Source organism: Podarcis erhardii (assembly GCF_964252035.2).
Source record: "Podarcis erhardii genome assembly, chromosome: 17".
Taxonomy (NCBI): domain Eukaryota; kingdom Metazoa; phylum Chordata; class Lepidosauria; order Squamata; family Lacertidae; genus Podarcis; species Podarcis erhardii.
The window spans coordinates 28,932,777-28,959,262 of record NC_138515.1 but is presented as its reverse complement, the minus strand read 5'-3'; the positions used below and the strand labels follow the sequence as shown (position 1 = coordinate 28,959,262).

Here is a 26,486-nt window from a genome sequence, read left to right as displayed (position 1 = left end):
TGATGAATGGAAGGAATTCCTACCTTTATATTATTGAGATTAACTTCTTCAAGGTCCGGGTCGTTGTTTTTCACTCTTTGCAAGGTTTCTTCTACGTTGGTTGCATTGGGCTCATCAGGAACTGGTTTATATTGTGTGGGCTTGATTATGCCTGCATGGGAAGGGGTAGTGTGACAAGGATAACAAATAAACAAAGAAAAGGCCTACAATGTCTCTTCCTCTAACCAGTTCCCCTAATGTGAGAAAGAAGCTAGTGCCCATCTCTCAGGACTCCAGATTTCAGCCCTGCAGCTTCTGATTCCTGGTAACCATACTGGTTTCACCAGCTTTCATTTCATTTGGGGAATAAAAGAGGAAATCTGATTCTCCGGTACTGGATCTACATAGAAATGGCAAGGGATAGTTTTAGCACATAACCAAACAGTGTAATGTGCTCACAACAAGCCTCACTAAATGACCACAAAAGCTGGAGAGAAATGATTTTCGATTCTGTCTTTGGTTATGCACAAGCAGGTATTTCTGAAAAGCTTTCAACTTTCCCCCTAAATCAGGGGTGGCTATCCTGTGCCGCTCCCAATGTTGCTGTCTGTACTAGAATTCCTGCCATTCGTGACTGCTGGCTGAGTCCACCTCTGCCTTACATTACACTCCAGCACTAGCCTCAACCCATATTTAGTACCTCCTTCAGTACCTCTTAGGGACGCGGGTGGCGCTGTGGGTTAAACCACACAGCCTAGGACTTGCTGATCAGAAGGTCGGCGGTTCGAATCCCCGTAACGGGGTGAGCTCCCGTTGCTCGGTCCTTGCTCTTGCCAACCTAGCAGTTCGAAAGCATGTCAAAGTGCAAGTAGATAAATAGGTACCGCTCTGGCGGGAAGGTAAACAGTGTTTCCGTGCGCTGCTCTGGTTCACCAGAAGCAGCTTAGTCATGCTGGCCACATGACCCGGAAACTGTACGCCGGCTCCCTCGGCCAATAAAGCGAGATGAGTGTTGCAACCCCAGAGTTGGTCACGACTGGACCAAATGGTCAGGGGTCCCTTTACCTTTACCTCAGTACCTCTTCCTGTGCATTTTCATCCTGATTCGAATTCCAGCTGGGTCCCATACCCCCCAATACTGGTGAATGGTGGTGCCACCTTTATACCACTTAAAAGACAAATGGAACTAAGCAGCAAAGAAAGAAAGAAAAATCAAAACCTCCTCAGAAGATGGGTCTTCCCTGAATGGAAAGAGGAGAATGTTTACTCAGCAGTAGACCTGCCGAAAGTGCAGGTGTGGGGAAACTTTGGCCCACCAGATTTTGCTGAGCTACAACTCCCATTATCCCCAACCATTCACATACTCAATGGGACTGATGGGAGTTGTAGTTCCTCAACATCTGGAGGGCCTAAAGGTCCCCACACTTGTGATAATAAATCCTTCCCAGCCAGCAGACCTGATGATCCCTGGGCCACCCATTCTTTAGAGAGGAATTTGCTCTCTCATAAAAAAAGCCTACAAGTGGAACACTAGACAACGAATCCTCCTAGAATACCACAGAGAGGAACTTCCAAGGACAATGCCAAGACAATACATTGGTGATGATTCACCTTAAGGATATACACTCATTCAACAAGTACCGGAAACATTATACCTATTGGCTCAGGTGTCCAGAATATGTCATGTGGCTGCAAATCTTACTTACTATCCAAACCTTCCTTGTTGACTATAGTCGTGCTTCCAAGTGCTTCGTAATATTGTTGGTTACTCATCAGGGTATGCATGCCAAGAATAGCTACATGAGAGAGGAGAGACATAAAACAAAACAAGTTAAGCAAAATAACTAAAATCCTTTCTTGGGAAAGTGAGAATCTGGCCAAGATACATAGAAGGCAAGGGGGGAAAGCACAAAACAGCAGAATTCAAGTCAATTATGTTGTTCACATTTTGAGTGGACTCGGAGGACAATGCAAGAAGATCCAATGCGCTGGGTGGGACTCAACACAATTTACATAAAAATTGCGAGAGGATATGATTCCATGTTTCTCAATAGTCACTTTGGTTGACCACAGATGATCTTTTACCATGGAGCAACTTACTGGTTCGCCTGTAATGCTAAGCTGTGGTTTAGCATGAGCTTGGTCATGCCTTGGTTTTTGAACAGCTTAGTTCTCAAACATTTCGACTCCCGAATGCCGCAAACCCGGAAGCGTGTGTTCCGACTTGCGAATTATTTTTGGAAGCCGAATATCTGATGGGGCTTCCGATTGGCTGCAGGACCTTCAGAATCAGAAGCTGCACTTTTGTTTTCAAACATTTTGGAAGTCAAATGGACTTCCAGAACGGATTCCGTTCGACTTCCAAGGTATGACTGTACAAGCAAAGCCTCAGGCTTGTATGCTTCCCCATCTAGTCCGCTTGCACAACTGGTTTCTGTAGAGTTTTAATCCTCTTCCCATGAATCCTGGTTTATCGCTTTCCGTGAATCCTGGTTTATCCCTACATACAAACCAGAAATTGTGATTTAAAACAAAACTCTGGTCAGTTATGTTTATCCTGTTTGTTTATCCTGTTTTGTTTAAACCAGGATTCATGGAAAGTGAAACTAAACGCTGCATTAGTCTTTTCCCCAGTCATGCAGAAGGTGGTGTGAGCCTGTGGCTTTGCTTGGGCTCATTCCAGCTTGTGCAAGTTGCACTAAACCGTAAGTGTTATACAAGTTGCTACTTGGTGAAAAGTCGATCCTGCCAAGTGTTAAGGAGAGTTTTACTGCAATGGTTCAGAAATCGAGGGGAGGAGCAAAATTACCCTCACCATTTGGCAAAATGTCATAAATGACTGGTCTGCCAAGCGGGTTGCATGCACACTGCAACAAATTACTGTTAGGGAAATGGTAGCCACCCTCTGACTCTAGTTTGTCTGGGATGTGTTCCACCTATAGAACTTGCAAAGGCCTGGGGGGAAAATTGTGTGAAGTTTTCCTCTTACTGTCAGAACAAAGAAGACTTGGACTTGGCTTGATTTCAGAGTTTGTCCATGTAATTCACTCTATGACATGCACTCAGCAGCAGGCAGAAATACATTCAGTAACAGCTGGATCTCCCCTCCGGCAAATGATCTGGCAACATGCAACATCCTGTGTAGCCTTAAACCTGAGAGCAGCTTAGAATTTATCGTTACCATGTCTGCAATCTGATCTCAACTGATTCATTCTATGAGTATTACATGTCAGTTAGTTGCATCTCCTCCTATACTGAAGCCTTTGCTTCAGTATAGGAGAAAAAGGGAAAAGCCTCTTCAAAAATAGGGCCTGCAACCATCTCTCTTTTTTAAAACATTCATTTAAAAAAAATATGCTCAATTAGGGGAAGTTTCAAATGGCTGAAATAATTTTAAATAAACTAATCTGATAAGCCTGACTAAGGATACAATCCTAATTAGGCTTCCTAGGGAAATAAGCCCACTTGGCCTTAACTTCCAGATAAACATGCGCTGGAAATGGATATCATGTTAAACTTTATTGTAAGACATCCAGTTAGTAAGGTTCAGCCAAATTCATTTTCTTACCCACAGCCATCATTATTCAAGTACAGAAATTAAAAAGAAAGGAACACAGGCTTTAGCCCACAACCGTACAATCTTATCCGTGATATATATGCTACTCAAAGGCAGGAGGAAGCCAGCGATATTTGCCCCCAAATGGATTGTGTACACATTTGCAGACATGTGGGACTGCCTTTTAGCAGATGATTACATAGGGCTTTTACAATGCACCGTTCCCCGGGGTGTCAGTCACGTGACAACAGGAGTGTCTTTGCCAAGTTTAAGCTGGTCCACCGACTGCGCCTGCTCCTGAGGAGGTGAGAACAGGCCACAGGGACACGCGCCTGGATTATTACAAGGCGCCCTGAACCTCTCGAGTCTTTGCAAGCTTCAGTTGCTTAGCTTGTCAATCTGCACCTGTGATTAAGACAGCACCTAAGCAAATGGTAACCTGTCTTATTATGGTGGTAGCCCTGAACTGACAGTGTGGACAGGCAGCTTTTTGCAAATACAAAATGACCAAGCAGCAAAACCATTTTGGACAGCAGGGCAGAGCAGCAGGACCAAAGCATTCCCAAGCAGGGCCACGAGGCCACCAGCAAGGTTCTCTTACAGTCCCTCTGCGGCTTCTAGTGAGATGGATGATGTCATGGGAATATGGGAAGGAACAGACAGCAGGCTGGAAAAAACAAGACACAGTTTAAGGAGGAAGGAATGGGTTGGATTCAGTAAAAGAGCATGAAAATGAGATGAACAGAGGGGGAAAGAGGATTTTAGTTGAAACGAGCAAGTCGGGTGTTAATACGAACTCTAGGGAAATAAGCCAAGACTATCTGCGGTAGGCAAGTGCTTTTCAGATACTGCTGGGCTCCAGTTCCCATGAGCTCCAGCTAGGAAGGTCAATGAGAAACTGGGTGTTGTAGTCCACCAACATTTGGAGAGCAAACAGGGTTAGAGGGTAAGACTGCATTAGCGCCTCAGCTTAGGTCCAAACTTGTCAAGGTTTCGGGAAGGCTATTCCTCCCCCGGCTGCAACAAGAGCAGAGAAAACAAGGTAGAGTCCTGTTTAATGAGTTTTATTTGATTCTAATAGCGAGAGACAAAAGAACGCAACAAGGCTTAACAATGGTGTTGCTCCAAACAGGGCTCCACCTCCCTCCTTCCTAGCAGCATCATTTTCCCTTACGGTGGCCACCCAGGGTCAAACGTCTCTGATTCCATTGTTCCTGAACGCCGAGTTCTAGGGGAAGGGGAATCAGAAATACTCTCCAGTGACAAAGTGTCAGCTGGCTGCCCTGCCACAGTCTCCCCCCCCCTTCTTCTAACACTTCCCAATTCTTCTGTTCTCCTGTCTCTGAGCTGTGACTTCCCTCAAACCCCTGCTGTAAACCAATGGCCCCACCGGATTCCCACCCCCAAACTGAAATATGCACTGAAAGGGCACAGATTTTCCAACATTTCACACGTCCAAGCAGCTGCTGTGATGAGGGAACTGAAAGCAGCACGAAAAAGGACTTCTCCAGGAATTACCAACGTTTCTATGTACGTTGTCAATGGTCCGTTGTATCAGAGGGGGCCTACTTTGAAGGCCTGTAAAGTATGTATGTTCGAATATTTCTCGCTGTCCGATTTCTGTGACCATTCACCGAACTTTCCGGTCACACCTTGTATTTAAAAAACAGGTTCAAAATTGCTCTGTGGATTGGAAGAGATAACCTGTGAGATCGCATGAGTTAGTCATTCTGTGCTGTCCAGAGGCAGCTTTTGCTGTAAACTTACAGAACAGTCCCACCAAAAAAACTCAAAACTGGAGGATGAAGCAGCACATACAGACTGTACGTAGTGAGGTGGCTTCCAAACCGATAAGGATAATTACAAAGAAAGTCAAATGTAGGCAGTCTCGTGTCTTACCAGCAATATCACAGAGCTCAGCATCTGAGGCGTTTGCTAGTGCTTCCTCCAGTTCTGGCTCCAGAGTTACGCTTTCCAAAACAGGATCTATAGCCTTCTGCTTGGGGACCCAAATTTTTCCTGTAAATACAAAAAGGGCCATCAGCCTCGTGGCAATTACTTTAACGACAGGGATTTAAGTTTCCTCGCCACAAACCCCTAGTAAACAGAATATGTAGCACCAAGAACAACAGCTACTGTGTCCCAACCCAAAGGTTAAAATTTGATCTTACTGACACGGATGCATGTATGTTTTGATTAAGCAAAAGTACATAAAACGACAGGATATATAATCAGTGGATAGCAAAGGGTAGCAAGCAGTGCAGTATTTTCAGAGGGTACTGTGTGTCGGAAATCAGGCCTTATCAGGAGAAACTGGCAACTCTCCCAGGCACCCGGCATGATTCCCTGTTGACCTCCCTGGCTGCATTCCCCAGCAAGATCCAGGCGAGGTCTCGATAGGCGATTCTTCTCAAACGTGAGAAGAACACACCCCTCTTTCCTGCCCCCCCGGGCAGGGGAAAGAGATAGACAGAAACGTATTTACATGCCTTTATTTCTGTCTTTGCAGCATTACAAAAAACATGACTGCTCTCTTCAAGCTCCAGCAGTCTAGTGACAAACACTTCCTGGATAGGAACAAACGGAAGAGCTCATATTACACTCTGAGCTAATTCCGGTGCTTCGCACTGTGAAATGACTGTCCCTCTGATTCCCACGGGCAGTCCCAACATTCCCATCATGTTTACATTTCAAGCTAGCACTTTGCAGCTGCATTGCATCCGTATCGTAACACTGTGGTCTAAGACACTGAGTCTCTTGGGCTTGCTGATCAGAAGGTCGGCGGTTCGAATCCCCATGACCAGGTGAGCTCCTGTTGCTCTGTCCCAGCTCCTGCCAACCAAGCACTTTGAAAGTCAAATCAAATCAAATTTTATTAAACAGTCACAGACCAGATTAACTTGTACAGCTAGTCAGCGAAGCATAACACCGGACACTTTGAAAGTACGCCAGTGCAAGTAGATAAATAAGTACCGCTGTGGCAGGAAGGTAAATGGCATTTCCATGTGCTCTGACTTCCATTACCGTGTCCCGTTGCACCAGAAGCAGTTTAGTCATGCTGGCCACATGACCCAAAAAGCTGTCTGTGGACAAACGCCGGCTCCCTCGGCCTGAAAGTGAGATGAGTGCCGCAACCCCATAGTTGCCTTTGACTGGTCTTAACCATCCAGGGGTCCTTGACTTTTTACCTATTTTCAGAGCAGAAGGTCTACTCTGGAAACACCCTCCTTGCATTCAGCCCAATTCTCCAAAAATACCTTTCCTCAAGGCTGAAGCGGAAAAGTCTGTCGTGCATGACTGGCTGCCCACCTCCTAGGCATTAAGGAACCTCTCTTACCTTCTGGAGCAGTTTTGCGCTGAAAAATCTGTAAGCTGAAAAAGCTCACGAACTTTATGTAGTGCTTTAAAAAATTAAAACAAAACAAATTCCTTCCAGTAGCACCTTAAAGACCAACTAAGTCAGTTCTTGGTATGAGCTTTCGTGTGCATGCACACTTCTTCAGTGTGGTATCTGAAGAAGTGTGCATGCACACGAAAGCTCATACCAAGAACTGACTTAGTTGGTCTTTAAGGTGCTACTGGAAGGAATTTGTTTTGTTTTGACTATGGCAGACCAACACGGCTACCTATCTGTAACTGGAACTATGGAAGGCACCACATTGAGCCGCATGAAATGGAAGTCCATCAACCTCACCAAGAAACTTGCACAGGTACAGACTGATATCTTCTTTCTTACTAAATGCAAGAACCTGGACATTATACCCAAGGGTCTTAGAATTAAGAACCCTCTACAATCCACGTATCCCACTGAATATGCAAGAGGTATCTGAAGAAGTGTGCATGCACACGAAAGCTCATACCAAGAACTGACTTAGTTGGTCTTTAAGGTGCTACTGGAAGGAATTTGTTTTGTTTTGACTATGGCAGACCAACACGGCTACCTATCTGTAACTTAAAAAATTAAGGTACTCAACGCCACGAGGAGGCAAAGTGTCAGCTGTGCCAGCATTGGATTTGCTGGTATGCACATCTCTTGTTTCAGTTGCAAAGCTGAGAAGGAGCCAGGCTCATCCCCCAGGGATGTCTCAAGACATTTTGGTGCCTGAGGCAACGGACAGGACGGCGCTCCCTGGCTCCTGACCATTTCGTGTACGGAGCCTGACTAGGCTGACAGCTGAATCTTACTTCAAAACTGGCAACAGGCTTTTCCACCAGAGAGCAGGCTAGCTTATGGGGCGCAAGGCAGGCTTGTTAAGGGGGCTTTTGTTGTGTGAAGGCCGGCAGGGTAGGTACTGTTACTGCCGCCCAACCGCCTTCATCTGCCAAATAATCTGAGCACATTGCTCAGCCTTTCTCTCCCTGCTCACCCCACAAGAGAGGGACACTTTGTGTTTCGTCTGATATTCACTCAAACTCCAGAACCCTGGTTTTATCCTGTTCCCATTTTGCTTATTATGTTTTTTTAAAAATTTATTTAATCATTTTTTTCAATACAAACAGCAACCGCAAAAAACACAATTAACACTAATAACACAATTTAACAATTCAGATGTGAGTACTGATATACCTATAACTACACCTTTTTAACAATATTTCCCCACCTCTCCTCCCCCTACTTCCCACCACTTTCCGCCTTATCGCTTAAGTGTTCCTTCCAGATCTCTTAATATTTATCCATTCTTAATTTGCGTCGAAATGCAATTCGTTCGTATGTAACTAGTCTGTCCATATTGTCAATCCACGTGCTCAATGGGATCTTTTTGCGGCTCTTCCAATTCATCGAAACAAGTTTTTTTGCTTCTAATATGGCACGGTACATCCATATTTTTTTTACCCCTTGTAATCTCCCATGTTTCTGGTATATAATTTAGAATTAAATTCAAATCCCCTAAATAACAATTTCTTTTCATTTACTCTTGATATGTATATCCTTACCTCGCACCAAAATGATCTTATTTTTGCTTATTATGTTAACAGCCCATGGCTTTTCTTGCCTCACTTTCAAAAGTTTAAACCTCCTACACTTGTAAAAAGTATCTGAAACTGGGGACGACTAAATCCCAATTAAGTCATTTGGGAAAAGGGAAGAAAGAGATGTTTGATAACAACTCCAATTTAATGTTAAAGAAAGTGGGTTAGTCAATACAGTGGTACCTCAGTTTTCGAACATAATCCATTCCGGAAGAGCATTTGAGTTCCGAAATGTTCAAAAACCAAGGCGCAAAGGGCGTTCGCAAATTTAATAGAGAAAATTGAGAAAGATAACATATACACTCAGCGGAAGCGGTTCGACTTTCAAGGCATGTTTGAAAATGGAAGCATTTACTTTCGGGTTTATGGCATTCGAGTTCTGAAATGTTCGTCAACAAAGGCGTTCAAAAACCGAGGTACCACTGTACTGTTTAGTAGGGCTTTTAGTAGTAACGATGGCATTCTGATATCAGATAGACAGGAGATATGTAATATTGTATATCTATTTTATTTATAAAAATAATTGTACACTGCAATTTTGTTTTTTTAAAAAAACCAACAACAATACGATTTTAAAAATGACAAACCAATTATTAAAAAATTAAAAGGTCAGCAGCTGACTTTTACAAAGAATGTTTTTCTTAATTGTCTGCATAAGCCTGGCAGCACAGAATAGTTTTCAGCAAATGTTTGAAAGTTCGTTCAGAAGGCGCCTGCTTAATCTCTATCGGAAGAGCATTCCACAAGAGGGGGCCCATTATACCGAAGGCTCGGTTTCCTACTTATGTCAAATGAGCCTCACCAGTTCTGGGTCCAACCAGTGACCTCCTACAGATGTCCTTTCAGCAAAATCTTCAAAGTAAACACACACACAGGAGCAGGGACAAAGGGTTGAAAGTAGTATAGAACAATCAACCACTACCGTATTTTTTGCTCTATAAGACTCACTTTTTCCCTCCTAAAAAGTAAGGGGAAATGTGTGTGCGTCTTATGGAGCGAATGCAGGCTGCGCAGCTATCCCAGAAGCCAGAACAGTGAGAGGGATTGCTGCTTTCACTGTGCAGCGATCCCTCTTGCTGTTCTGGCTTCTGGGATTCAGAATATTTTTTTTCTTGTTTTCCTCCTCCAAAAATTAGGTGTGTCTTGTGGTCTAGTGCGTCTTATAGAGCGAAAAATACAGTATATTGTAAGGAAAAATACATAGATTACAAGGTGGTGTTGGTTAGAGGGGGAAAGTTTATCTATTTTTAATACCTGTTTAGTTATTTTTCCACTAAAAGGGGGGGGGGGAGAGAAGTTCAATAAACGTTCTATAAAAGCTGGATTTTGAAAGATTCACACCAAAATTGAAATAGTGAAAACACGAGCAGCTTGAAGAAAGAAAAAAAAAAAGAGGCACTTTTAAAGAAAACAATCTGGGAGACGCCTGTAAATGAGATAGCATACTCTTTGCTCCAGGCATGGAATGTGACACTGGGGCTATTTTTGTCCTTGCTGCCCCTGTGATGCAGAATGGAGAGGAGAACAAAGACCACGCTATCCCAAAAGCCGCTCGAAGGCTGAGCGTGGCTAAATTTAGGCCTCACAAAAGAACCAACTGCTCCCTGGTTGCCTCTCAAGCAGAAAATAAATTTTGAAATCCTTTATGGCACTGCCCTCTCTAGACACTTTAGATTTTTAAAAGCATATACTGAAGAAGAGAAAGGGTGGACTTTTACAGAGGCAAAGATCTGCATGCTCACAAACATCAGGGTGCAGAGAACATCAAATAGGAATTTTGACTTAAAATGTAACTTTGGGGGGGGGGGGGGAAATGCCACCAGTATAATCACTCCACTCCACTCCCTGGTCTCTTATTGATCTTAGATATATTGCTAAGAAAATTTCCAAAGACGGATTTTGTGGTTTTGTGTTGTTCAGAGTGTGACCCCCCTTTTTTCTTTTGATATGTGTATTCCTGTTGTTTCATTGGTTATCGGATTTCCAACGTTTACCTGGGTTTAGTGCTCCCAAATGGCAGGTGACAGGTTGGCTGGGCTTCCAAGGGGAAATGAAGGAGGGGAGGAGGGATTATGGAGCGGGTTTAAAATTGAGAAAATGCTGGGTTTCCAGTAACGTTCAATGTGTGTCACTATATATTCCAAAATAAAAGGGCTGATGGGACAAACAGTGTGTGTTTGGCAACCACATACAGTGGTACCTCGGGTTACAGACACTTCAGGTTACATACGCTTCAGGTTACAGACTCCGCTAACCCAGAAATACTACCTCGGGTTAAGAACTTTGATTCAGCATGAGAACAGAAATCGCGCAGCGGTAGCGGGAGGCCCCATTAGCTACAGTGGTGCTTCAGGTTAAGAACAGTTTCAGGTTAAGAATGGACCCGGGGTACCACTATAAAGGAAGAGTTGCCCTACTGGATCAAAACAAAAGCCCACCTAGTCCAGAGTTCAGGGAAGCTTGAAATATGGAATTTTGCTACCATGCATGTCTAATTAAAACATAAGAGCACTGCTGGATCAGACACAAGTTTCATCCTCTCCACCATCCCATTTACCACAATAGCCAAGGAGATGCCCTTGCGTGAAGGCAGCTGTGCCTTCCATGGACTCAGCCGTAACAGGGTTTGTAATTCAGCTTATCCTGGCTACTCAACATTTATGGGATGCTGCCTTTTCACAGGAGTAGGGACTCCGACTAAAGAAAAAAACAAAAGGTAAAGGACCCCTGGATGGTTAAGTCCAGTCAAAGGCAACTATGGGATGGGGTGCTCATCTCGCTTTCAGGCCGAGGGAGCTGGCGTTTGTCCACAGACAGATTTCCGGGTCATGTGGCCAGCATGACTAAACTGCTTCTGGCCCAACGTGACAGAAACCAGAGCACACGGAAACACTGTTTCCCTTCTCGCCGCAGCGGTACCTATTTATCTACTTGCACTGGCGTGCTTTCGAACTGCTAGGTTGGCAGGAGCTGGGACAGAGCAACGGGAGCTCACCCTGTCGCTCAGATTCGAACCACCAACCTTCTGATCGGCAAGCCCAAGAGGCTCTGTGGTTTAGACCACAGCGCCACCTGCACCCCCATGACTCTGACTACTGTGGGCCCATGTACATTTTATAATCCCTTCCTAGCAGCAGCGATCTGCAGCAAGTGCAGCAAGTGATTGGCCAATTGTTTGTGAAGTGGAAATGCCAGCGGTGGCGTTGTTAGCGATGTGCCAAACAGGGCAAGGCCCTTTGAAATGCGACTCGCCCCACACAGACCAACCTTGTAGGGAAGGGCTTTTTTGACAGTCTCCACATGGAGAGCACAACATCTAAATCAGCCCTCTGTCTCATGGCTCTCTCTCTCTCTCTCCCTCTCTCTCCCTCTCTCCCCCCCGAGTGCAAGCAGAAGAATGGCTACATTCAGTGCTTTTTTTCTTAAAAAATATTTAGAGGTACTCTCATTTTCCTACTCATATTGAAATACTGCCCCCCAATGAGGCCAAACTTAGATTCACAAAAAGTTTAGGGGTATGCGTACCCCTGCATCCCCCCAGAAAAAAAGCACTGGCTACATTCAAATGAAGGAAAGCTCCTGCATATCAACCTAAGCAAGTTGTGCTTCCTTTTTCTGGTTATTTGGCTATAACTTTTAATAGAATGCAGATAATTGAACAAACTTTGTTGCGTTACATTCTCCATTAAATTATCTTCCCACTGATATATAATTTTATGGTATTACTCCAAAAAGAAAGAGTGTTATGAGCCATCAAACCTCGGAAATACATTTCCCCCAAAAGGTTTCCACAGTTTTGGCCACTAGTGGATATAATCTTGGAGACGGGTTATGAATTTTCTGCATTCCTAAACCCAATATGAACATCAATCTACATGCATCTCTCATGACACAGTGGCCTAAAACACACTTACGATTTAATGTGAGTGAGCAGCATGTGAGCAAGTCAAGAGTCTGGCTTGTCGTGCCGTTAGTGGCAACCAAGGTTTGTCCTTGGCTTAGCACTCAGGGTTTATTGGGTGGAAAGAAACCAGAAGCCAACATCTGGATAACATGGCATGCTGCACTCTGCTATATTTTGTCTACAGTATGGCAGGAGCAGGGGAGGAGCGCTGCGAAAACTTTTGAGTAGTGTGCCCCAGCAGGCTGCACACTCACATTAAACCATGGTTTGCTTTAAGAACTATGGTTTAATGTGATGTGCGAACCAGGCCACGTCAGTGGGAAGTTGGCCTGAGCAACCGTTACTGAAATGAATGGTATATGAAATAGGAGACTTAACCTTCAACATCACCTCGATTCATTCAGTGGGGCTAACTGAAAATCCAGAGAATACATACCCAAAACTTGAGAAACACCCGGGCATAGTTATTTGACTGTCTCATACCTCTTTTTTCCCCTGTAAAAGGAACCAGATCTTCTCGGTCTTTAATCTCATTTGCCTGCTTCTCCAGATGGGCGAGTAGGTCATCTCTTTTAAAGGGGCCAGTGGGTGTTTTCTTGGTTTGATCTCTCTGTCTCATTCCTGCAGGCAGCAATGCATTCTAGATTTCGGAGAAGGGGAGGGAAAACGCATGATCACCATCACTTTTCAGCCCATATTCTTAAATATAAGATACCACTGAAACACCACACACTGACTGTGCCCATCTGACTGTATCCACAGTGTGTAGGGAAGATGACCAGGTAAGTTCTTTTTAAAGAGGTGAGTGGAATCTGCAACAAAATGTCGCAGCGTGGAGTGATCCTCTCCAGGGTTCCAAACAGCCAGCCATGACCCTTTTCCAGAATATATCATTCCATTTCCCCCCATCTTTACTGGTTTTGCATCTCCCACCATGAATGCCAGGCAGTTTCAGCCAGGGAGCCACACCATGGCTCCCAAAAACATAAAAATAAATATCTGTGAGTAAATCTGTTGCCACTGTTCTGACCTCTCAGTACAGAGGAACTGGAATAAATGTCTGCGTGGCAAATACACCTCTTTGCACCTGCTGAATGGAACAGGGGGAGCTGGTGGCAGGTTTACTTGTTAGGAAGCAAGTGGTTGGCATGCTGCAAACACACTTCCCCTTAGATTTCACAAGGGGAAGACTTCTAAGATCTCACACTAAGGGAAGGCTCCTGGAATATCCCTGAAGGAGCCTAGTCCTCACAGGACTTCTCAGCTACATTGCATTGAGAACAGAAAACTTTATTGGATAAGACATGATGTTGTATAAACATTTGGTTCTTTTTATTGCCGTCTTTTTTCTCGTTACTTTCTCGTTACTTTCAAACCCATCTTTGCCTTTTTTGATGTGACGAATCTTTTTTTCTCTTTTTTTTTTACTTTGTGCTTAACTTTGTTATACTTACCTTTGTTGTATGATTGTATTTTAAAACAATAAAGATTTATTTTTTAAAAAAGAGAGAGAGTAGTAGTTTGAAAAATAAATCAAATCCACAATTCATTCCCCTCTCTGGCTGGGATTCAATTAATCGGTCCTGTCAGCCAGGGGCGCCCACTTGCCCCCCCCCCACATTGAGGGGGGCCTGGCATCACATGATGTCATATGCACATAATGCACAATCTGGGGGTCGGCGGCGGGGAATGGGAAAAGTGGAAGGTGATCCTCCACACATCCTGTCCCCTGCCCGGCAGGGAGGGCCTGTTTTGTTAGAATTCCTGCTCCATGATTGCAGTCATGGAATTTTTGTCTATCACATGACGGTATATGTTTTGACTCCACAGAGTGGGAAGCGACAAAGACAGGATGTTTGTGTTACTGTGTTCCGTGAAGTGGGACTATTGTCCTTTGTTCTTTTCCCCGTTGCTGTCTGATGCTAAAGAGAGAGGGAGCCATGTTGCAGTGCTCCGTGTGTGTTTGTATGTAAATAAAGTAGATTAGCCAAAATGCTGAGTTGCTGAGGTCTGTTACGCAAGTGCGCAAACTCTGTGGAGCCCTAAATGTGCCGGTGTCTGTTGGCATTGGTCGCTGTGATGTTCGGGCTGAAGAAAGCTTTTGAAGCTCCTGAACGATCGACCAGGAGGGGGAGAACATGGCAGTCAGGCATGTGTCTCTGCCAGGGTCCTACTTGAGTGTAGGCTGAGCTCCTGACATGTTTGCAGGTGGAAGGCTGATCCGTTTGGGGGGCCCTCAATATTGGAGGCGTTCAGCCACCTGCCCACAGATATTGAGGGGGCTGAAGCCCCTTCTGCCCCCTACAGACGGCGCTCCTGCTGTCATCAGAAGCCCTATAGAAGGGCTTCTGCAATGGGGCTCTGCCCCCCCCTCATTCTGTCAAACACTGGCTTGGGGGTGGGTGCAAGAACTCTCTGAAAAGTGTGCGAGGGGGAGGATCGTTCCATCTCACAAGCCAAAACGCTTACATCGATGGAATGCTGAATTCCACCCACTGTGCATAATTTTGGGTTATCCCATCATGAATGTAGGAGGTCTACATTTCAACCCTACCGGAGAAATGGCTGTCTCTGGCACAAAAATCACTAATTCCTCTTCACAAATTTGGCTTCCGTGCGCGGCAAAAACAGCATGGAGACAATGGACATTTTTGTGGTATTTACATATTGGCAAATATTCTTACTGTACGTGGGGAAGAAGGCGAGTGGAAACACGCAAAAGTAGCAACAGCTTCCCTCTACCCAAAGAAAACAGCACACCTTTGCAGCTTAGTATGAAAGGGTCTCTAAGAGAGAGTTTAGCAAATGGGTAGGCAAACTAAGGCCCGGGGGCTGGATCCAGCCCAATCGCCTTCTAAATCCGGCCCGTGGACGGTCCGTGAATCAGCCTGTTTTTATATGAGTGGAATGTGTCCTTTTATTTAAAATGCATCTCTGGGTTATTTGTGGGGCCTGCCTGGTGTTTTTACATAAGTAGAATATGTAATAAGTAGAAATGGGTAGGCAAACTAAGGCCCGGGGGCTGGATCCAGCCCAATCGCCTTCTAAATCCGGCCCGTGGACGGTCCGTGAATCAGCCTGTTTTTATATGAGTGGAATGTGTCCTTTTATTTAAAATGCATCTCTGGGTTATTTGTGGGGCCTGCCTGGTGTTTTTACATAAGTAGAATATGTGCTTTTATTTAAAATGAATCTCTGGGTTATTTGTGGGGCATAGGAATTCGTTCATTTTTTCCCTTCAAAATATAGTCCAGCCCCCCACAAGGTCTGAGGGACAGTGGACTGGCCCCCTGCTGAAAAAGTTTGCTGACCCCTGGTTTAGCACAGTACAAAAGAACCTTAGAGCCCCTCCAGATGTTCTTTTTCTTGTGCATTTCTGATGTTTTGTGCCAACAATGGCATTGTGCCAATTATATGTGATCCCCCTTTCAATACTGTCTGCACCTCCAAATGTTTCAGAGTTGACATACAACTTTGCCCTGAAGCTTCTTGCTTAAATCCTGCAACTTTTTTATAGCACAAACGTTTCAGATAATTTTTTTGTGCAGTGCCTCTCCAGACGGCAATGACGTGGTCACATTGGGGAAGCATCACAGAACAAACTACAGCAGTACCTTGGTTGTCAAACACTTTGGTACTCGTCTGTTTTGGCTCCTGAATGCAGCAAACCCGGAAGTGAGTGTTCCGGTTTGCGAAAGTTTTTTGGAAGCCAAACGTCAGAAGCAGCTCATGCAGCCAATCAGAAGCCACACCTTGGTTGTTGAACAGTTTCGGAAGTTGAATGGACTTCTGGAACGGATTCTGTTTGACAATCAAGGTACGACTGTACTGTACTTACAATCTTCTCCTCGCAGGTGTACTGGAGGGAAAGAGGGAAAGGGGAGGCCAAGGCTCGTTCACGTAACATTTAAACCATGTCTCAGTTTCCCAGTAGCGACAGTAGATCATCAAAAGGAATTAAAGCAGCATCTTTTTACCAGGAGTGCCTGCCAAGGAAAAATCTAAACAAGACTCTATGACTCTATGATCTGAACCAAGGAGGCAATTCTAGTATTCCTGACACCACCAAACAGAGCGCGGCGCCGACATTTGCAGGCAAGAGTCTGCTTCAAATTAAGCAGACAGCGAAGGTGTAAGATTCCAAAATAGACTGTGTATCAAACCTGGCTCACGTCCAAGGAGAGTCGGGAGGGAAAGAGGGCGAAGGAAAGCCCAAGCAGATCCAAAGATGGTCTAACACCGCAAAGAGTAGCAGAAGGATCCCCTATTTATTTATATTTCATTGCTTAGCGTGCCCAATGTAGATGTTTTCATACAATTCAAGAAGTATCACATGACCTGTCCTTTAAAATCACTTACATCAGGGTCTAAGTCTACCAGTTCATCCTCTAACATCTTGATCTCTTCTTCTGTCAGCGCTCCAAGGATCTGATCTTCATCCAGATCTCGGTATTTCTCTAGTTCTTTTCGGTACGACATCCTGGAGAATTCTTGCTCTCAAGAGCTTCTCTCTAATATACAATCTGTATGTTTCTAATAAAGAAAGTACAAAATACAAGATGGAATTTAAACATTGTGCTTTCCAATGCAAGCCTTGAGTGGCCAATGGAACAATCTTTTACACACACACACACACCCCACCCCGCCCCGAACTGTTCTAGTGGTTTTCCTGACCCCCTTCCTCAGAGCCAATTTTGGGGGAAGTGTGGGGACAGGAGGACTCATTGCACTGACTCCCGCTAGCATAACTATTTAGCTGAATCCGGCCCATTTTTGGTTTCGCAGTTGGTTCAGTTGCCAGAGCTCAACTCTACTAAAGAATTGAATCAACAATAGATTGATTAACTTACAGTTATTACTCCTGCGCTGCAATTTTCAGTACAGTTTGTTGTCATTTGGCAATTTGTGGGGGAGGCAAAGATACCCCCAATGACTCTGGGATGGATGGGCAAAGTTTCCTGAAATTTAGGGGTGGGGATGACTTTCTGTGCACTCTGAGAGTCTCCGTTGCTTTTCAGCTGCATCACACATCCTGGAATGCCCAGAGAAATTATGTCCTACAGTGTGGATTGCATGGGTACTCACAGAAAACATGGTGGTGTTGGTAAGACACAGGACTACAACACTTTTTTAAGTGCTGAGAAACAGGGGAACCCTCACACCCACCTTGTAAAATTCTTTTTGTGCAGTTATTTTATTTTCAATATAAACAGGACTCTGTTTTTTGCACCTATCCACACACACCACTTTTAATTGTTCTCCAGGAGATGGAGGGGAGGAAAAAGGGAAACCGGGATATTGTGCTTTTATTTAAAATGCATCTCTGGGTTATTTGTGGGGCATTCCCCCCCCTCCAAAACTATTTCTAATACTAGAACCAAATCAGTAATTTTTGATATAACTGTAAAAACTACTCTGAAAATTTATTATTCCAAAAAGGAAACCTTCATCTGGTTGTAAATATTAAGATGATACCAGCAAGAATGAGTCTTTCTGTAAAAAAATTAAAAAATAAATCAAGTATTACTGACTAGTGATTTAAATCGTGATTTAAATCGATTTGATTTAAATCAAATCCACCCTGGCTGCATCAGCCCAGCTTGTTCCTCCCTCTGCTTTTCAACATCGTGATCTATCACTACATCATGATGTTTGGCTGCTGATACGTCACAATTTTGAAAGGTTGGTTAAGGCCGATATCGCCCAGCCTTAATCCTAAACCTCTGCTGCCTTGCAGGATATCTTCGGGAGAAGAAAAGGCTAACTTGGAATGGAGCCCCTACAATGGTTGGATGGCGCCTTGAAGGCCTCCTTCCAGCAACTCCTGCAGCCAAGCTGGTGCCAAACGTACTGTTCTGCTTTCTTTTGGACCACATCAGCGAGGCTGAGATGGAGGTCTTGTAATCTAGGCAGCCCAGGATCTCTAGACACGCTGCCCAAGCTTGCGCCCCAGGAAGGTCTTAGTTGACCAAGACGCCTTATATGTAGAAATGTAACACTCCATTAGAATCATAGAATCATAGAGTTGGAAGAGACCACAAGGGCCATCGAGTCCAACCCCCTGCCAAGCAGGAAACACCATCAGAGCACTCCTGACATATGGTTGTCAAGCCTCTGCTTAAAGACCTCCAAAGAAGGAGACTCCACCACACTCCTTGGCAGCAAATTCCACTGTCGAACAGCTCTTACTGTCAGGAAGTTCTTCCTAATGTTTAGGTGGAATCTTTTTTCTTGTAGTTTGGATCCATTGCTCTGTGTCCACTTCTCTGGAGCAGCAGAAAACAACCTTTCTACCTCCTCTATGTGACATCCTTTTATATATTTGAACATGGCTATCATATCACCCCTTAACCTCCTCTTCTCCAGGCTAAACATGCCCAGCTCCCTTAGCCGTTCCTCATAAGGCATCATTTCCAGGCCTTTGACCATTTTGGTTGCCCTCCTCTGGACACGTTCCAGTTTGCCAGTGTCCTTCTTGAACTGTGGTGCCCATTGATTGAGGGCAGCAGCTTTCGAGCTTAAATGAAAAGAAAAAGAAAGCATCCCAACAAATCCAAGAGGGCTGCTTTTAAACTGCCAGAATGGATGAAAAAAGCAAAGAAAAAAGTCCTTCTACTGCTCAATTGTCCAAACCCCAGCATTGCATTTCATAACGCTGTGTAGCAGTTTGATTTACAGGGCACTACACCGGCACATAAGTTCAGCAAAAACAAGTCGTAAGTTACAGAGCAATGATTTTTAAATGGTGCAAATATCTCATAAATCATCTGAGTTGCAGCTGCTTCAAATGCTTCTCCCCTTTCTCCCGGCTGGAACAAAACTGTACGACAAGCCAAAGAAAGGCTGAAGACAAATAATGGCTTTGGAGAGAGCTGGAGGTGATTTGCCCAGAATATAAAAATAATAATAATATCTCCCAAAATCCGAGGGATTTGAATTTCGGTTTACATAGAGGGAGCTTACTGTGTATAGTGTTTACTTAATTGAAGTAAAATTGGTTTTATATGGGTGTTTTAACTTGGATTTTAACTGTTTAAATTGTATTGTTTATGGATAAATTTTGATGTATTGTTTTCGATATGGGCCAATGGCTGTAATAAATCAAACTAAAGGCTGAAGACAAATAATGGCTTTGGAGAGAGCTGGAGGTGATTTGCCCAGAATATAATAATAATAATAATAATTTATTATTTATACCCTGCCCATCTGGCTGAGTTTCCCCAGCCACTCTGGGCGGCTCCCAATCGAGTGTTAAAAACAATACAGCATTAAATATTAAAAACTTGCCTAAACAGGGCTGCCTTCAGATGCCTTTTAAAGATAAGATAGCTGCTTATTTCCTTGACATCTGATGGGAGGGTGCTCCACAGAGCGGGTGCCACTACCGAGAAGGCCCTCTGTCTGGTTTCCTGTAACCTCACTTCTTGCAATGAGGGAACTGCCAGAAGGCCCTCGGTGCTGGATCTCAGTGTCTGGGCTGAACGATGGGGGTGGAGACGCTCCTTCAGGTATACAGGACCGAGGCCGAACTAGAGACACTGCTGTTCCTTGGGCACACACATGCAGTTGTTTTGTCCCACCATTATCTCTGTGATCAAAGAGGTTTGGTAAGATTTTAAACCCTGCAAGACCCGATTGCCAGATGAGCACACAAATCAATGGTAACGATTGCGCCAAACCATTGTTCTGCATGTTCCAGTAACCTCCTATCAGGGCTACTCTTGAAGATGGTTCTAGACCAGGACCTTGTAAGTCTTGGTCAAAACCAATCTCCACCATCAGAATAGATAGGTAGGTAGATAGGAAAGCTAGAAAACCATTTCACAACTTCTCTGCCAAATACCTGAATGGACCATCATTGGGCCGCAGACCAGTTTGAAAATCTCTGCTCCAGGAAGCTCAGTGTTATCCTAAAAGGATCTTTTGTCTCTTACCCTGAACACCTTTCTTTATTATTATTATTTATTAATAGATGAAGGGAACCAACCAACCAGGGGGAAGGGGAAGCTTAAGTCTTGCCTGAAGCAAAAAAGAAAAGAAAACAAACTCTATAGTATCACCCACCCGGTACTCAAGCGGAGATGGGGCAACCTGTAGCTTTCCAGATATTGCTGGGCTCCCAGCAGCATGGCTGGGAATCAAGGGGCTGGTGGGAGTTGTGGTCTAGCAACAATTGCGTGTCGAGTTCCCCAAGCCACCCTCAAATAAAACACAATTCAGACAGAATTTTTGTTTAAGGATTTTGGCATAATTTTTTGGCCACAACTTTCTTGATTACAGAATGTGAGTGGTTGCTTAGGCATTGGTTCGCAACAATCTGTTCCCACCTAGAGTTAGGAACAGAACTGACATCTGCAAGCCTGCGAAAGTGAGTAAGGGAAAACATTTTGGGGAGACAATAGAGCTGGGCGCCAGGCCCTCACCTCTCCCCAAATGCTCCCAGGGGCTCTTGCTTGGCCCTAGCCCCTGGACAGGGGTTCGGACAAGAGCATGGCAAGCCCCTGGATTCCTTTAACGGAATACCCTTGCAGCAGCAGCATTGGAGGGGCAGCCAACCATACCCCCTCCACCAACCAAATTTAACCAATGCCTAACCGCAACCTGGGACACAGGTGGTGCGGTGGGTTAAACCACAGAGCCTAGGGCTTGCCGATCAGAAGGTCGGCAGTTCGAATCCCCGCGACAGGATGAGCTCCCGTTGCTCAGTCCCTGCTCCTCCCAACCTAGCAGTTCAAAAGCACGTCAAAGTGCAAGTAGATAAATAGGTACCATTCCGGCGGGAAGGTAAACGGTGTTTCATGCGCTGCTCTGGTTCGCCAGAAGTGGCTTAGTCATGCTGGCCACATGACCCGGAAGCTGTCTGCGGACAAACGGCAGCTCCCTCGGCCTATAGAGCGAGATGAGCGCTCAACCCCAGAGTCGGTCACGACTGGACCTAATGGTCAGGGGTCCCTTTACCTTTACCTAACCGCAACCTTACAAGTTGTGACGATTTTGCCACCCAAAAAACCAAATGGCACTGGCCAAATGGAAAAATTCCTGCCCCAAAGCAGACGACCCCATGACAGGCATAGCAAGGTCAACGCAAACAGTGTTGGCCGTCAATCATAAATAGCAACATCAAATTTTCCCCAACGACCAAGAGGTGCCCAATAAGATTCGTGGCCATCCAAACTAACCCTCCCAGCATGTCTTGTTTGCCCCCACCGCAATACGTGCTCTCCATGAAGGAGAACACGCTTTTCCTAAGCCTGCACTAGTTCTTTCCTTTCAGATCAATTTATCCTATCCAGTCCGCTGTCTGCCGCCAAGTGGATAGCTTAAGCACAGTAGAAGATGCCTGTGGAACAGCCTGCTCCAAACAACTCCCACAACTAATCCAAGCTAAAAAAGCATGAACTCAAGCATAGAATTGTAGAGTTGGAAGGCACCCTGGTCCCTGCAATACAGTGGTACCCCCTGCAATACAGTGGTACCTTGGTTCTCAAACGCAATACAATACCCCCTGCAATACAGTGGTACCTTGGTTCTCAAACGCTTTGGTTCTCAACCTCCGAAAACCCGGAAGTGCTTCAGTTTTCGAACGATTTTTGGAAGCCAAACGTCCAATGCAGTTCTCGGCTATTGTTTCCGGGGCGCCTGCACCAATCAGAAGCTGCGCCTTGGTTTTTGAACATTTCGGAAGTCAAATGGACTTCCGTAACGGATTAAGCTTGGTGCTTTTGTTTTCGCTATTATTTTGCGTTTTTGTTTTTGAGGCTTTTTCAGTTCATTTGTTTTTGTGACTATGTGGAACCCAGTCCGGCTACTGACAGATTGTGTGATTGCAGAAATGGATAAAAGCCCCCCATCCAAACAATGACAAACATCAGTGCAGGTAAGAAAAATAATAATAATTTTAATTTTTATCATCTACAATACTGTCTTATTTATTTCATAGTACAGTACATTGATTATTGCTTTCATTTTATGGATCAATGGTCTCGTTAGATAGTAAAATTCATGTTAAATTGCTGTTTTAAGGGTTGTTTTTAAAAGTCTGGAATGGATTAATTCATTTTGCATTACTTTCTATGGGAAAGCACGCCTTGGTTTTGGAAAGCTTTGGTTTTGGAACGGACTTCCAGAACGGATTAAGTTTGAGAACCAAGGCATCACTGTACAGGAATCTCAATCAGATTATACATGACAGATGACCATCCGATCCCTACTTAAAAACCTCCGAGGAAGGAGAGTCCACCATCTTCCAAGGGAGTCCATTCCACTGTTGAGCAGCTCTCACTGTCAGAAAGTTCTTCCTGGTGTTTAGTTGGAATCTCCTTTAACTTCCAAGTCTAAACAAGATAGCCCAGTATTACTGTTCCTACAGTGGCGTAGCGTGGGGGGTGCAGGGGGGGCCGGCCGCACCGGGCGCAACACCTGGGGTTAGGGCAAATCCGCGGGTTAGGGGGCGCAAATCCACGGGTTAGGGGGCGCAAATTATTTGCCTTGCCCCGGGTGCTGACAACCCACGCTACGCCACTGTGTTCCTATATCAAAGCAAGATGGAGTGGTTTGATTAAGGCCACCAATCGAGTTTTTGAAAGAGGAGAGAGGAATGCAGAGACCTCACTGGTTTCCATCTCAGCCTTTCAGCCACAACATCACATATTTTATATATAAAACCGTCTGCAAATGTCATAATGGTAGCATGTAGCTGCAGTCACAATGGGGATTCCTCCCCACTGTCTTTATTACTACAATCTGGAGTTTATGTCCCTTTAAACATTTGTATAGAAGAGGAAGCTCTGGCAGGTGCACATTTTGTTCTCCCTACACAAGGTGAATTTGATTTAAATCAAATCAATTTAAATCACTAGTCAGAAAGACTTGATTCAAATCATGCCCCCCCCCCCGAAAGTCTCATTCTTCCTGGTATCATCTTAATATTTACAACCACATGAAGGTTTCCTTTTTGGAATAATAAATTTTCAGAGTAGTTTTTACAGTTATATCAAAAATTACTGATTTGGTTCTAGTATTAGAAATACATAGACTGATGATTATGAAATTATTGTGAGGTTTAATAAGTTAACTGTTTATATTTGGACAACTTTTCTGCTGTACTTTATTGGAAGGAGAAAAATAACCATTTCCTTAATAACAATTTATTTAACTAAAACAATGACATTATAGCATATGTATCCATGTTTGTTAACTGATGTGGTTAAACAGTTTTTAAAAAACAAAAACTTTTAGCACACATGAAAAACTTTAAACAAATCCTTTTTCCTGATGAATATGCTTTGGACTGTAATGTAACTTAAATAGAAAACTATCTTTAGAAAGATTTTTCCTCCAAAAGCATTTTATTTTAAAAATCTGATTTACCGTATTTTTCGCTCTATAAGACGCACCAGACCACAAGACGCACCTAGTTTTTGGAGGAGGAAAACAAGAAAAAAAATATTCTGAATCTCAGAAGCCAGAACAGCAAGAGGGATCGCTGCGCAGTGAAAGCAGCGATCCCTCTTGCTGTTCTGGCTTCTGGGATAGCTGTGCAGCCTGCAATCGCTCCATAAGACGCACACACATTTCCCCTTACTTTTTAGGAGGGAAAAAGTGAGTCTTATAGAGCAAAAAATACGGTAAATAAAAAAAATCTTTTTAAATTTTAAAAATCCAATTTTGATTTTTTTTTAAATCATTGATTTTTATCCACCCTGTCCTACACAATATAGTTGCACCTCCTGGAACATCTCTTATTTACAGCAGATTAAAAGAGAGGTTCTGTTATCTGCTTGACATCTGATCACCTGTACCACTAGGCTCAGATGGCACAGTATACCCCTCCGCACTCAGTGAGCATCCTTCTAGTGAGAAGGTGAAGAAAGGTTCCATCATCTCAAGGCCACCCCCCCCCCCGAGATCTTTGTCTTTATTTAAGGCTCAAAGTGCTTCCAAGAGAGTTTGCTACTTGCCCTCTTTTTATCAGTCCTGGTGCTATTAAGAGCAGTTTGACACACACCCAATCAGCAAAGAAGTACCGTATTTTTTGCTCTATAAGACTCACTTTTTCCCTCCTAAAAAGTAAGGGGAAATGTGTGTGCGTCTTATGGAGCAAATGGAGGGATCACTGCTTTCGCTCTTGTTGTTCTGGCTTCTGAGATTCAGAATATTTTTTTTCTTGTTTTCCTCCTCCAAAAACTAGGTGTGTCTTATGGTCTTGTGCGTCTTATAGAGCGAAAAATACGGTATTTCCCTGCTGCTTGTCTACACCATAGGAAAAAACTCCACCTGGTTATAATTCCTGTGCACTAGATTGCTGTTAAGGTTGTCAACCATTCTTCCAGGTCCTGCATCTATGCATTTAACAGTAACGTGATCTGCAGCCATTAGCAGGTGAGAATGTTTACGCTCATGCCCTAAAACAAAAGTTTGCTGATTTTTGCAAATGAAGCAAATGCTAAGAATAGAACGATGGCCCATCTAGTCCAGCATCCTGTGGTCAACCTATGGAAAACCCACAAGGGGGATCTGAGCACAGGAGCTTTCTCCCCTTCTGGGGCATCCAGAAACTGGAATAATAGAAAGGAATATGAGTAAGCGAGGCTGTTTTACTTTGGTCAGCTGGGAGACGTTAACTGGCAAGAATGCTTATGCCCTTGCTGTTCTCCTTTTTAAAGGAACACTATTGCAAAAGTGTTTTTTTGGGACGTGGGTGGCGCTGTGGGTTAAACCACAGAGCCTAGGACTTGCTGATCAGAAGGTCGGCAGTTCGAATCCCCGCGACAGGGTGAGCTCCCGTTGCTTGGTCCCAGCTCCTGCCAACCTAGCAGTTCGAAAGCATGTCAAAGTGCAAGTAGATAAATAGGTACCGCTCCGGCAGGAAGGTAAACGGCATTTCCATGTGCTGCTCTGGTTCGCCAGAAGCAGCTTAGTCATGCTGGCCACAGGACCCAGAAGCTGTACACCGGCTCCCTCGGCCAATAAAGCGAGGTGAGCGCCGCAACCCCAGAGTCGGTCACGACTGGACCTAATGGTCAGGGGTCCCTTTACCTTTACCTATTGCAAAAGTAACAAATTGGGCTGTTTTCTTCTGGTCAGCTGGCAGCTCTGGTTGTTACTGTCAATGAACAGGAGCACATCTGAGAAAACTGGCAATGCTGGCCTGCCAACCATTTATTTCACTGCGTAACATTCCCTCTTGCAGCATGGCAACCCACCCACTTCATGACTCACTGTCTTAGGTTATTGGGGAGTGAATAAATTTTAAAAAAGGCAAAGAGAAACTGTCTCCAATCCTGGCATAAAGAACAGGAGGTTCTTCTCTTCCTGGGTCAGGAAAAATAAGATGAAAGTCCATCAAACAGCACAGTTTCCAAAACCAAGGATTCGCTGCCACATCCAGAGCTGGTCAAAGCAACATATTTAACAGTAGCAATGTAGCTGTATGGGCCCCAAGATGTGTACCTCACATGCATCACAAAGCCACGTGGTTTCTGGGCACAACTAGCCTACTGTGCATAAACAAGATTTAAAAACCTGAAACATGCTTCAAGACAAGTTGCTGGAAACATACAATTCAGCATGGTCCGCTGCTCATTTTGGGATGCCAAGCAGTTACAGAGTCCCCTCGCCCAAGTTCTCAAGCCTGTTGTTACTGTACGTTAACAGACTATTATTGGCCAGCTTATTGTCAGGACGCTGAGATTTATTTAGAAGTGTCCCTTCTACACACACACACACAGAGAGAAACTTTGCACTGAGTTGGGCAGAGGCACCAAAAGGGTTGCCAACAACTTTCCTCCTGGCCCTGCTTGCTCGTCTCTTGCAATGCCCAAAGCTTTTAAGGTGGCAACGTCCACTGCCCATCCGCCCCACTTATCTCCCTGTCAGAAGAGGATTTGGGGAGGGGGAAAGAGAGTCACCTGCCTAACTCTTTGGCGCCAGGTTGCTTCCTGAAGAGGTCCAGGAGGAGTTTGGATAAAATGTCTGAAAGGAGACCATTCCAGACCCTCCAAGTGTCCCTATTTTCCAGGGACAGCCCCGGATTTACAGAATCTGATTTGATCCCAGAACGTCCCTATTTTCATC

General features: G+C 44.4%; 1 protein-coding gene across 6 annotated transcripts in view; it reads right to left on the bottom strand.

The window, feature by feature from the left end:
• Nucleotides 1-26,486, bottom strand: part of TMOD1 (tropomodulin 1) — a 41,461-nt gene that overhangs the window by 14,017 nt on the left and 958 nt on the right. For 4 of the 6 annotated variants that reach the window (XM_081845463.1, XM_081845462.1, XM_081845459.1 and 1 more), the window contains exons 2-6: nt 16,770-16,943; nt 12,894-13,050; nt 5,435-5,554; nt 1,686-1,775; nt 24-151 (exon numbers count right to left, since the gene is read on the bottom strand). In XM_081845463.1, the coding sequence (XP_081701589.1) occupies nt 24-151; nt 1,686-1,775; nt 5,435-5,554; nt 12,894-13,050; nt 16,770-16,889 (615 nt within the window). In that variant the 5' untranslated portion in view covers nt 16,890-16,943. Of the gene's footprint in view, nt 1-23; nt 152-1,685; nt 1,776-5,434; nt 5,555-12,893; nt 13,051-16,024; nt 16,158-16,769; nt 16,944-17,990; nt 18,136-26,486 lie in introns of those variants that run through there. The other 2 variants (XM_081845461.1, XM_081845464.1) reach the window with 2 other exon arrangements.